The sequence below is a fragment of the Bombina bombina genome, chromosome 12 (assembly GCF_027579735.1).
Source record: "Bombina bombina isolate aBomBom1 chromosome 12, aBomBom1.pri, whole genome shotgun sequence".
Taxonomy (NCBI): Eukaryota; Metazoa; Chordata; class Amphibia; order Anura; family Bombinatoridae; genus Bombina; species Bombina bombina.
This window is the reverse complement of record NC_069510.1, coordinates 91,648,603-91,662,368: the sequence shown is the minus strand read 5'-3', so window position 1 is coordinate 91,662,368 and position 13,766 is coordinate 91,648,603. Positions and strand designations below refer to the sequence as shown.

Sequence of the window (13,766 nt, the reverse complement as noted above, 5' to 3'; positions counted from 1 at the left end):
CATTCAACACCCGTCAGTAGCTCAATGCATGGAGGGTGATCGGCTTAATGGTAGCAGCAATGGACATAGTACCCTTTGCACGTCTACATCTCAGACCGCTGCAATTGTGCATGCTAAGTCAGTGGAATGGGATTACTCAGACTTGTCCCCTACTCTGAATCTGGATCAAGAGACCAGAAATTCTCTTCTATGGTGGCTTTCTCGGCCACATCTGTCCAGGGGGATGCCATTCAGCAGGCCGGACTGGACAATTGTAACAACAGACGCCAGCCTACTAGGTTGGGGCGCTGTCTGGAATTCTCTGAAGGCTCAGGGACAATGGAATCAGGAGGAGAGTCTCCTACCAATAAACATTCTGGAATTGAGAGCAGTTTCTCAATGCCCTTTCTGGCTTGGCCCCCAGTTAACAACTCGGGGGTTCATCAGGTTTCAGTCGGACAACATCACGACTGTAGCTTACATCAACCATCAGGGAGGGACAAGACGCTCCCTAGCAATGATGGAAGTATCAAAGATAATTCAGCTGGGCAGAGTCTCACTCTTGCCACCTGTCAGCAATCCACATCCCGGGAGTGGAGAACTGGGAGGCGGATTTCTTAAGTCGTCAGACTTTTCACTCCGGGGGGAGTGGGAACTTCATCCGGAGGTCTTTGCCCAAATACTTCGACGTTGGGGGCAAACCAGAGATAGATCTCATGGCGTCTCGACAGGAACGCCAAGCTTCCTCGTTACGGGTCCAGATCCAGGGAATCCGGGAGCGGTTCTGATAGATGCTTTGACAGCACCTTGGACCTTCGGGATGGCTTATGTGTTTCCACCCTTCCCGATGCTTCCTCGATTGATTGCCAGAATCAAACAGGAGAGAGCATCAGTGATTCTAATAACGCCTGCATGGCCACGCAGGACCTTGGTATGCAGATCTAGTGGACATGTCATCCTGTCCACCTTGGTCGCTACCTCTGAAACAGGACCTTCTGATCCAGGGTCCCTTCAAACATCAAAATCTAATTTCTTCTGAAGCTGACTGCTTGGAAATTGAACGCTTGATTTTATCAAAACGTGGTTTTTCTGAGTCAGTTATTGATACCTTAATACAGGCTAGGAAGCCTGTTACCAGAAAGATTTACCATAAGATATGGCGCAAATACTTATATTGGTGCGAATCCAAGAGTTTACTCATGGAGTAAGGTTAGGATTCCGAGGATATTGTCTTTTCTACAAGAAGGTTTAGAAAAGGGTTTATCCGCTAGTTCCTTAAAGGGACAGATTTCCAGCTCTGTCCATTCTTTTACACAAACGTCTGTCAGAAGTTCCGGACGTTCAAGCTTTTTGTCAGGCTTTAGCTAGGATCAAGCCTGTGTTTAAAACTGTTGCTCCACCATGGAGTTTGAACTTAGTTCTTAATGTTTTACAGGGGGTTCCGTTTGAACCCCTTCATTCCATTGATATCAAGTTGTTATCTTGGAAAGTTCTGTTTTTAATGGCGATTTCCTCGGCTCGAAGAGTCTCTGAGTTATCTGCCTTACATTGTGATTCTCCTTATCTGATTTTTCATTCAGACAAGGTAGTTCTGCGTACTAAACCTGGGTTCCTACCTAAGGTGGTCACTAACAGGAATATCAATCAAGAGATTGTGGTTACATCTTTGTGTCCTAATCCTTCTTCGAAAAAGGAACGTCTGCTACACAATCTAGATGTAGTCCGTGCCCTGAAATTTTATCTACAGGCAAACTAAGGATTTTCGACAAACGTCTTCCCTGTTTGTCGTTTATTCTGGTCAGAGGAGAGGTCAAAAAGCTTCGGCTACCTCTCTCTCCTTTTGGCTTCGTAGCATAATACGGTTAGCCTATGAGACTGCTGGGACAGCAGCCTCCTGAAAGAATTACAGCACATTCTACTAGAGCTGTGGCTTCCACTTGGGCCTTTAAGAATGAGGCTTCTGTTGAACAGATTTGCAAGGCTGCAACTTGGTCTTCTCTTCATACTTTTTCCAAATTTTACAAATTTGACACTTTTGCTTCTTCGGAGGCTGTTTTTGGGAGAAAGGTTCTTCAGGCAGTGGTTCCTTCCGTATAAAGAGCCTGCCTGTCCCTCCCGTCATCCGTTGTACTTTAGCTTTGGTATTGGTATCCCATAAGTAATGGATGATCCGTGGACTGGGATACACTTAACAAGAGAAAACATAATTTATGCTTACCTGATAAATTTATTTCTCTTGTAGTGTATCCAGTCCACGGCCCGCCCCTGTCACTTTAAGGCAGGTAATTTTTCCATTAAACTACAGTCACCACTGTACCCTATGGTTTTCCTTTCTCTGCATGTTTTCGGTCGAATGACTGGTAATGGCAGTTAGGGGAGGAGCTATATAGCAGCTCTGCGCACTTCCTGTTGGGGAGGAGTTAATATCCCATAAGTAATGGATGATCCGTGGACTGGATACACTACAAGAGAAATAAATTTATCAGGTAAGCATAAATTATGTTTTTCATCACAAATGTGTATTCGTGACGAAAAAAAAATGCACATCTCTACTATCAGCTGATTGATTCATGCACATATATGCTTATTATAATTGGCTCACCTAATATGTTAAGTTAGCTCCCAGTAGTGCATTGTTATTCCTTCAACAAAGGATACTAAGAAAATGAAGTAAATTTGAATAGAAGAAAATTGTTTAAAATTGTAGGCTCAGTCTGGAGTTTCATGTCCCTTTAAACGTCAAGGCTACAAAGGCAACTCCTGTTTGCATATGTACAAAGTCAAGTTTATTGTTCCTTTTAATATTTATCAGACATCATATTACTCTATTTTTTTTATTTTTCTTTGACTGAGAATCTAATTAGTAAATTCTACAACGTAAGATAAAAACAAATTGTATAACAAGAGATAAAGGATTTGGTGCCCCATATTGTTAAGGATAACAATTTAACATATGGTACCCTTGGTTTTGTTTTTCTCTTAGGCTCATACGAAGAGAGACAATATGATTTGCCAAGGAAAGGAATTTATGAAAGACGCACCCATGAAGATGGTAAGAAAAAACAAAATCTTTTGTATAATAAACCAATAAAAAAATAAATGGTATTGCCAGAGCATGCTGTTGTTTATTGTTTGTTTTTTAAGTTTTAATTTCGTACACATACCCATCCTAAATAATTGTGAATTCTAAAAAAAAAAAAAATATTGATGCAGCTTATTTTGACATGTGCAAGATACTCCTGATCATGTGACTCAAGAGAAGCACAACTGGTTTTTAGGTTATATGATAGACATAGAAGCAAACAATGTGTATATATATATATATATATATATATGATGCAACAGAGGAGCTAAAAAGCGCACAAGGCAACCTAAATAGTGCAGATCAATTTAATAAGTTTAATAATATGTAAAATCACTTAAAAAAACAACACCCCTCAGGGTGTGTACTCACAAGAAATACCCACAAACAATATGAGGTATGTAAAAGCTGATAAAGTTTGAGATCCGATGCGTAAAAAGTCCTGCAATCACAACAGTCACAGTGCTGAAACTGGAGGTAGATAGCTATAAATTACCTGCCCTGTTAGATCTGCCCTGGTAAACAATAAATGCTATTATTGTGAAGTGGAAGTATCTAGAAACAACAACAGCCCAGCCATGAAGTAGTAGGCCATGCAGACTCACAGACTGCAGCTACCAAGTGATGAAGGGTGTAGTGCTTAAAAACCATCTGTTTTATCATCATTATAGAGCTGTAAACTGTCTCTAGAAGCAAATCGGTCACAAGAACTATGCCTCAGGAGCTTCATGAAATGGGTTTCCATGGCTGAGCAGCTGTTAACCCAGCCTTACATCAACAGGCGTAATGCCAAGCTTTGGTTTGTGGCAGAATGTCATAGTCCCTACCTGTAAAGTTTGGTGGTGGAGGGATAATGGTCTGGGGGACTGTTTTTTCAGGTTTCGTGCTCGGCCCCTTAGTTCCCAGTATAGGGTTATTTTATACAACTTGGTTGCTTGCAACTTTGTGTTAACTGTTTGGGGAAGGCCCTTTCCTATTCCGGCACATGTGAGGTCCATGAAGACATGGTTTGACGAGTTTGGTGTGGAGGAACTCGAGTGGCTTGCGAAGAGCCCAGATCTCAACCCTAATGGACAACTTTGGAATGAATTAGATTTCCTGATTGCGAGCCAGCCTTCTTGTCCAACATCAGTGTCTGACCTAATAAATTCAAGCATTCCCTGAAGAGTTGTGGCTGTTATAGGTGCAAGATAGGGGACAGCTCTTTATTAATGCGAATGGTTTTGGAATAAGTGACCAACAAGTTCATATGCTGTAGTTGTGATGGTCAGGTGTCCACATACCTTTAGCCATATAGTGTGTATATATATATATATATATATATATACAATCATGGAACAACTCATATAGGCTTGTGAAACTGGGTGGTTTCATTGATAACTACTGTGGCCTGAAAAGCAACAGATTTAAAAGTACAAAAAGAAAAAGCTATTCTTGAAAAGAGAAATTGCTAAAAGAAACTGCTTATGGTCAAGAAGAGTGGCGCCCTGTTATATAGCTTCATGAAATGGGTTTCCATGAGCCGAGCAGGTGTAGACAAGCCTCACATCAGCCTACTGTAATGTTTGGTGGAGGAGGGATAATGGTCTGAAGTTGTTTTTCAGTGTTTGGGCCAAGGGTCCCTTAGTTCCGGTACAAGATCATCTTAATCCGTACAGGTTACAAAGACATTTTAGACATTTGGGCGATTCCAGCTTTGGGACAACAGTTTGGGAAAGGCCCCTTTCCTATTCTGTGCACAAAGCAAGTTCCATGAAACAAACTGTCTGAGTTCGGAGTGGAGGAACTCAAGTGGCCTGTACAGAACTCTAACCTTAACTCTATTAAACACCTTTTGGATGAATTTGAATGTTGATTGTGAGCCAGACCTGCAGACCTCAATGTTCTTTTGGATTAATGGGCACAAATAACCACAAGTACACTCCAAACTCTTGTGGACAGCCCTTCAAGAAGAGTGGTGGTTGTTAAAGGTTTAGGGACCAAGTTTTGGAATAAGAGGCCAACAAGCTCATCTTAGGTTTGAAGATTTGGTGCTCATATACTTTTACTCATATATACTGTACTAAAATACATATATTTAATTAGGGGGGGAAAAGATGGACAGTAACACTGGTGAACAGCCTGCATGCATGCATTGTGCTGAATGGCACTTCAAGGTTTTTACATACTTTTTTTCTTCTTCTTTAATTAGTGGATGATGACCATTTCGAAGAAAGCTACTCCATGCAGACTACTAAAACCTTCGTAGAGCCATCAGCCCGTCAGAGAGTGAGTATTGTGTTAAAAAGGATAACAGAGATTGGATAACTTTTACGATGTTGGTGTAACCTCAGCTACTTAAATCATGATGTTTCCTTGTATCAAGTGTTGACATATTTGCCTAATAAATCAAGATGAAATTCTTAAACATTATGTTTCACTTCTCTCTGTTTTGGTTAAAACTGAAGAACAGTCTGCATATATAACTAGACATTAGATTAAACATATACTTATGTAATGTCCTTTAGCCAGAGAATGAATATCTTCCCTAAATGCAACAAAACAAAACTGTCTATTTGAAATAGAATACAGATGTTAATTTATGTTACATGATATTCTGCAGAATGATTTATTTCCTACAATTATATGATTGCCTGTTGTTTTTTTTATTTAATAGGGCTTAAGGGATGACTTCCAAAACAGGTGAGGTTTTTTTTTTGCTTTTCTCAAATAAACTGACTTGAAGAAAAAAAAAGCAAAATGAATAGATGGATATTCGGATCTTCATTATTCACTATGCAAATTAATAACAAAAAGTATCCTGTGTTTCCCCAGCATTAGTTTAGTTCTGGCTCTGGATCTGGATCCTATTAAACCAAAAGTGCAAACTCAAAATAACTTTGAAAATAAAAGATATCAAGTTGCACTTCTGGTGAAACAAATACAGTGACAGAACAAAACAAATGCTGGAAACAGAGAATAACTGTCGGCTAGATTACGAGTTTTGCGTTATGAGGGGTGCGGTAATAACTTGCACGTTATTGTCACCGCTCACTTCCCTACAGCGCTGGTATTACAGGTTTACAAAAAACCGGGGCGTTAGCAGGCAAGAAGATGAGCGTAAAGCAAAAATTGAGCTCCATACCCGCACTCCATACCAGCGCTGCTGAAAAGCTGCGGTAACCTGGTTTTACGTGCACGTGCACGATTTCCCCATAGACATCAATGGGGAGAGCCGGCTGAAAAAAAGCCTAACACCTGCAAAAAAGCAGTGTTAAGCTCCGTAACGCAGGCCCCATTTGATTCCTATGGGGGAAACAAAATTTATGTTTACACTTAACACCCTAACATGAACCCCCAAGTCTAAACACCCCCTAATCTTACACTTATTAAACCCTAATCTGCCGCCCCCGACACCTACATTATACTTATTAACCCCTAATCTCCCGGCCCCCAATGTCGCCGCAGACCTACCTACACTTATAACCCCTATCTGCTGCCCCCAACATTGCCACCACTTTACTAAATTTATTAACCCTAACCCTAAGTCTAACCCTAACACCCAGTAACTTTAATGTAATTAAAATAAATCTAAATAAAACCTACTTAATAACTAAATAATTCCTATTTAAAACTTAATACTTACCTGTAAAATAAACCCTAAGCTAGCTCCAATATAACTAATAGTTACATTGAATCTATCTTAAGTTTTATTTTAATTTTCAAAGGCAAGTTTGTATTTATTTTAACTAGGTAGAATAGTACTAAATAGTTAACTATTTACTAACTACCTAGCTAAAATAAATACAATTTAACCTGTAAAATAAAACCTAACCTGTCTTACACTAACACCTCACAATTAAATCAATTGCCTAAATAAATACAATTAACTAAATACAAAAAAACAAACAAACACTAAATACACAAATAAAAAAGAAATCAGATATTTAAACTAATACACCTAATCTATTAGCCCTATATAAAAATAAAAAAAAAAAAAAACCTAAGCCTAAACTATCAATAGCCTCTTAAAAGGGCCTTTTGCGGGGCATTGCCCCAAAGAAATCAACCCGCCAACAGTAAAACCCACCACCCACACAACCACCCCCCCCAAATAAAATCCTATCTAAAAAACCCTAAGTGCCCCCATTGCCCTGATTGGAACAGCCAATAGAATGCAAGCTCAATCCTATTGGCTGATTGGATTGGATAGAATTCTATCAGACAATCGGAATTAAAGTGAAAAAATCTGATCCAATCAGCCGAATAGGATTGCTCTTGCATTCTATTGGCTGATTGAACAGCCCAATAAATGCGAGCTCAATCTTACTGACTGATTGGATCAGCCAATAGGATTGAAGCTCAATCCTATTGGCTGATTGGATCAGCCAAAAGGATTTTTTCACCTTTTATTCCGATTGGCTGAAAGAATTCTATCAACCAATTCAGAATTCAAGGGACGCCATCTTGGATGCATCTTCAAGACCCTCCGACGCGGAGCATCCATCTCGGCCGACGACTAACGACGAATTAAGGTTCCTTAAATGACGTCATCCAAAATGGTGTCCCTTGAATTCCGATTGCATCAGCCAATAGGATTTTTCCTACCTTAATTCCGACTGGCTGATAAAATTCTATTAGCCAATGGGAATTCAAGGGACGCCATCTTGGATGACGTCATTTAAAGGAACCTTCATTCTGGAATAGTCGTCTTAAGAAGAGGATGCTCGCGCCGGATGTCTTTAAGATGGACCCGCACCGGATGGATGAAATTAGAAGATGCCGTCTGGATGAAGACTTCTGCCCGGTTGGATGAAGACTTCTGCCGCTTCGTTGAGGACTTCTGCCGGCTCTTCAAAAACTGTAAGTGGATCTTCGGGGGTTAGTGTTAGGTTTTTTCTCCTGTTAAGTGTGGTCAGTCCACGGGTCATCATTACTTCTGGGATATTAACTCCTCCCCAACAGGAAGTGCAAGAGGATTCACCCAGCAGAGCTGCTATATAGCTCCTCCCCTCTACGTCACCCCCAGTCATTCTCTTGCACCCAACGAATAGATAGGATGTGTGAGAGGACTGTGGTGATTATACTTAGTTTCATACCTTCAATCAAAAGTTTGTTATTTTATAATAGCACCGGAGTGTGTTATTCCTTCTCTGGTAGAATTTGAAGAAGAATCTACCTGAGTTTTTTCTATGATTTTAGCCGGCGTAGTTAAGATCATATTGCTGTTTCTCGGCCATCTTAGGAGAGGTAAACTTCAGATCAGGGGACAGCGGGCAGATTAATCTGCAAAGAGGTATGTAGCAGCTTATTATTTTCTGACAATGGAATTGATGAGAAAATTCTGCCATACCGATATAATGTAAACTCAGCCTTAAATGCAGTAGCAGCAACTGGTATCAGGCTGTCATGTATGTATATTTTACACTTCAGTATTCTGGGGAATGGCACTTCACTGGAATTATACTGTATGCATAAGACTTTAGCCTAATTTGCAGGGACTAGCAACAGGCTTTTTAATAACACTTAATTTATTTAATGTTAAACGTTTTTTGCTGGCATGTAAAATCGTTTAATTTTCTGAGGTACTGGGTGAAAAAATGTTTTGGGCACTATTTTTTCCACTTGGCAGTCGTTTTATTTAATTTATGACAGTTTACTGATCTCTCTCACTGTTGTGTGTGAGGGGGAGGGGCCTTTTTTGGCGCTTTTGCTACGCATCAAAAAATTCAGTCAGAAGTTCATTTTCTTCCCTGCATGATCCGGTTCATCTCTACAGAACTCAGGGGTCTTCAAAACGTGTTTTGAGGGAGGTAATCACTCACAGCAGAGCTGTGAGATTGTAGTTGACTGTGATATAAAACGTTTATTTCTGTATTTTTTTTCTGCTATCAGGGTTAGTTATCCTTTGCTAATGGGAGCAATCCTTTGCTAAAATTGTGTTTTTACAAAGATTTGATGCTATAACTTTTTTCTGTGCTTCTTATACGCACAGTACGTTTTCATATTATAGTAAATTACTTGAAAAGTATTTCCAAGTTGCTAGTTTATTTGCTAGTGTGTTAAACATGTCTGATTCAGAGGAAGATATCTGTGCTATATGTGCTAAAGCCAAAGTGGAGCCCAATAGAAATTTATGTACTAACTGCATTGATGCTACTTTAAATAAAAGTCAATCTGTACAAATTGAACATATTTCACCAAACAACGAGGGGAGAGTTATGCCGACTAACTCGCCTCACGTGTCAGTACCTGCATCTCCCGCTCGGGAGGTGCGTGATATGGTAGCGCCGAGTTCATCTGGGCGGCCATTACAAATCACATTACAGGATATGGCTACTGTTATGACTAAAGTTTTGGCTAAATTACCAGAACTAAGAGGTAAGCGTGATCACTCTGGGGTGAGAACAGAGTGCGCTGATAATATTAGGGCCATGTCAGACACTGCGTCACAATTTGCAGAACATGAGGACGGAGAGCTTCATTCTGCGGGTGACGGTTCGGATCCAAACAAACTGGATTCAGACATTTAAAATTTAAGCTGGAAAACCTACGTGTATTATTAGGGGAGGTGTTAGCGGCTCTGAATGATTGTAACACAGTTGCAATACCAGAGAAAATGTGTAGGTTGGATAAATATTTTGCGGTACCGTCGAGTACTGACGTTTTCCTATACCTAAGAGACTTACTGAAATTGTTACTAAGGAGTGGGATAGACCCGGTGTGCCGTTCTCACCCCCTCCGATATTAGAAAGATGTTTCCAATAGACGCCACCACACGGGACTTATGGCAAACGGTCCCTAAGGTGGAGGGAGCAGTTTCTACTTTAGCTAAGCGTACCACTATCCCGGTGGAGGATAGCTGTGCCTTTTTCAGATCCAATGGATAAAAAAGTTAGAGGGTTACCTTAAGAAAATGTTTGTTCAATAAGGTTTTATATTGCAACCTCTTGCATGCATTGCGCCTGTCACGGCTGCAGCAGCATTTTGGTTTGAGTCTCTGGAAGAGACACTTGAATCAGCTCCATTAGATGAGATTACACACAAGCTTAAAGCCCTTAAGTTAGCTAACTCATTTATTTCGGATGCCGTAGTACATTTAACTAAACTTACGGCTAAGAATTCCGGATTCGCCATTCAGGCGCGCAGAGCACTGTGGCTAAAATCCTGGTCAGCTGACGTTACTTCTAAATCTAAATTGCTTAATATACCTTTCAAAGGGCAGACCTTATTCGGGCCCGGGTTTAAAGAAATTATCGCTGACATTACAGGAGGTAAAGGCCATGCCCTGCCTCAAGACAGAGCTAAACCTAAGGCTAGACAGTCTAATTTTCGTTCCTTTCGTAATTTCAAAGCAGGAGCAGCATCAACTTCCTCTGCACCAAAACAGGAAGGAGCTGTTGCTCGCTACAGACAAGGCTGGAGACCTAACCAGTCCTGGAACAAGGGCAAGCAGGCCAGGAAACCTGCTGCTGCCCCTAAGACAGCATGAATTGAGGGCCCCCGATCCGAGAACGGATCTAGTGGGGGGCAGACTTTCTCTCTTCGCCCAGGCTTGGGCAAGAGATGTCCAGGATCCCTGGGCGTTAGAGATCATATCTCAGGGATACCTTCTGGACTTCAAATCCTCTCCCCCAAGAGGGAGATTTCATCTGTCAAGGTTGTCAACAAACCAAATAAAGAAAGAGGCGTTTCTACGCTGCGTACAAGATCTTTTATTAATGGGAGTGATCCATCCGGTTCCGCGGTCGGAACAAGGACAAGGGTTTTACTCAAATCTGTTTGTGGTTCCCAAAAAAGAGGGAACTTTCAGGCCAATCTTGGATTTAAAGATCCTAAACAAATTCCTAAGAGTTCCATCGTTCAAAATGGAAACTATTCGGACAATTTTACCCATGATCCAAAAGGGTCAGTACATGACCACAGTGGATTTAAAGGATGCTTACCTTCACATACCGATTCACAAAGATCATAACCGGTATCTAAGGTTTGCCTTTCTAGACAGGCATTACCAGTTTGTAGCTCTTCCATTCGGATTGGCTACGGCTCCAAGAATCTTCACAAAGGTTCTGGGTGCTCTTCTGGCGGTACTAAGACCGCGAGGAATTTCGGTAGCTCCATACCTAGACGACATTCTGATACAAGCTTCAAGCTTTCAAACTGCCAAGTCTCATACAGAGTTAGTACTGGCATTTCTAAGGTCGCATGGATGGAAGGTGAACGAAAAGAAGAGTTCTCTCTTTCCACTCACAAGAGTTCCCTTCTTGGGGACTCTTATAGATTCTCTAGAAATGAAGATTTACCTGACAGAAGACAGGTTAACAAAGCTTCAAAGTGCATGCCGTGTCCTTCATTCCATTCAACACCCGTCAGTAGCTCAATGCATGGAGGTGATCGGCTTAATGGTAGCGGCAATGGACATAGTACCCTTTACACGCCTACATCTCAGACCGCTGCAATTGTGCATGCTAAGTCAGTGGAATGGGGATTACTCAGACTTGTCCCCTACTCTGAATCTGGATCAAGAGACCAGAAATTCTCTTCTATGGTGGCTTTCTCGGCCACATCTGTCCAGGGGGATGCCATTCAGCAGGCCGGACTGGACAATTGTAACAACAGACGCCAGCCCTACTAGGTTGGGGCGCTGTCTGGAATTCTCTGAAGGCTCAGGGACAATGGAATCAGGAGGAGAGTCTCCTACCAATAAACATTCTGGAATTGAGAGCAGTTCTCAATGCCCTTCTGGCTTGCCCCAGTTAACAACTCGGGGTTCATCAGGTTTCAGTCGGACAACATCACGACTGTAGCTTACATCAACCATCAGGGAGGGACAAGAAGCTCCCTAGCAATGATGGAAGTATCAAAGATAATTCGCTGGGCAGAGTCTCACTCTTGCCACCTGTCAGCAATCCACATCCCGGGAGTGGAGAACTGGGAGGCGGATTTCCTAAGTCGTCAGACTTTTCATCCGGGGGAGTGGGAACTTCATCCGGAGGTCTTTGCCCAAATACTTCGACGTTGGGGCAAACCAGAGATAGATCTCATGGCGTCTCGACAGAACGCCAAGCTGCCTCGTTACGGGTCCAGATCCAGGGATTCGGGAGCGGTTCTGATAGATGCTTTGAGAACACCTTGGACCTTCGGGATGGCTTATGTGTTTCCACCCTTTCCGATGCTTCCTCGATTGATTGCCAGAATCAAACAGGAGAGAGCATCAGTGATTCTAATAGCGCCTGCATGGACATGCAGGACTTGGTATGCAGATCTAGTGGACATGTCCTCCTGTCCACCTTGGTCCCTACCTCTGAAACAGGACCTTCTGATCCAGGGTCCCTTCAAACATCAAAATCTAATTTCTCTGAAGCTGACTGCTTGGAAATTGAACGCTTGATTTTATCAAACGTGGTTTTTCTGAGTCAGTTATTGATACCTTAATACAGGCTAGGAAGCCTGTTACCAGAAAGATTTACCATAAGATATGGCGCAAATACTTATATTGGTGCGAATCCAAGAGTTACTCATTGAGTAAGGTTAGGATTCCGAGGATATTGTCTTTTCTACAAGAAGGTTTAGAAAAGGGTTTATCCGCTAGTTCCTTAAAGGGACAGATTTCAGCTCTGTCCATTCTTTTACACAAACGTCTGTCAGAAGTTCCGGACGTTCAAGCTTTTTGTCAGGCTTTAGCTAGGATCAAGCCTGTGTTTAAAACTGTTGCTCCACCATGGAGTTTGAACTTAGTTCTTATGTTTTTACAGGGTGTTCCGTTTGAACCCCTTCATTCCATTGATATCAAGCTGTTATCTTGGAAAGTTCTGTTTTTATGGCTATTTTCCTCGGCTCGAAGAGTCTCTGAGTTATCTGCCTTACATTGTGATTCTCCTTATCTGATTTTTCATTCAGACAAGGTAGTTCTGCGTACTAAACCTGGATTCTTACCTAAGGTGGTCACTAACAGGAATATCAATCAAGAGATTGTTGTTCCATCTTTGTGTCCTAATCCTTCTTCGAAGAAGGGAACGTCTTCTGCACAATCTGGATGTAGTTCCGTGCCCTGAAATTTTATTCTACAGGCAACTAAAGATTTTCGACAAACGTCTTCCCTGTTTGTCGTTTACTCTGGTCAGAGGAGAGGTCAAAAAGCTTCTGCTACCTCTCTCTCTTTTTGGCTTCGTAGCATAATTCGTTTAGCTATGAGACTGCTGACAGCAGCCTCCTGAAAGAATTACAGCTCATTCCACTAGAGCTGTGGCTTCCACTTGGGCCTTTAAGAATGAGGCTTCTGTTGAAACAGATTTGCAAGGCTGCAACTTGGTCTTCGCTTCATACTTTTTCCAAATTTTACAGATTTGACACTTTTGCTTCTTCGGAGGCTTTTTTTGGGAGAAAGGCTCTTCAGGCAGTGGTTCCTTCCTGTATAAAGAGCCTGCCTATCCCTCCCGTCATCCGTGTACTTTTGCTTTGGTATGGTATCCCACAAGTAATGATGACCCGTGTGACTGATCACACTTAACAGAAGAAAACATAATTTATGCTTACCTGATAAATTCCTTTCTCTGTAGTGGTGATCAGTCCACGGCCCGCCCTGTTTTTTTAAGGCAGGTAAATATTTTTTAAATTATACTCCAGTCACCACCACTACACCCTTGGCTTCTCCTTTCTCGTTGGTCCTTGGTCGAATGACTGGAGGTGACGTAGAGGGGAGGAGCTATATAGCAGCTCTGCTGGG

General features: G+C 41.7%; 1 protein-coding gene across 1 annotated transcript in view; it reads left to right on the top strand.

The window, feature by feature from the left end:
• Window positions 1-13,766, top strand: part of EMD (emerin) — a 72,847-nt gene that overhangs the window by 44,398 nt on the left and 14,683 nt on the right. The window contains exons 4-6 of the mRNA XM_053695745.1: window positions 2,963-3,031; window positions 5,253-5,329; window positions 5,718-5,743. Of these exons, the coding sequence (XP_053551720.1) occupies window positions 2,963-3,031; window positions 5,253-5,329; window positions 5,718-5,743 (172 nt within the window). The remainder of the gene's footprint in view (window positions 1-2,962; window positions 3,032-5,252; window positions 5,330-5,717; window positions 5,744-13,766) is intronic.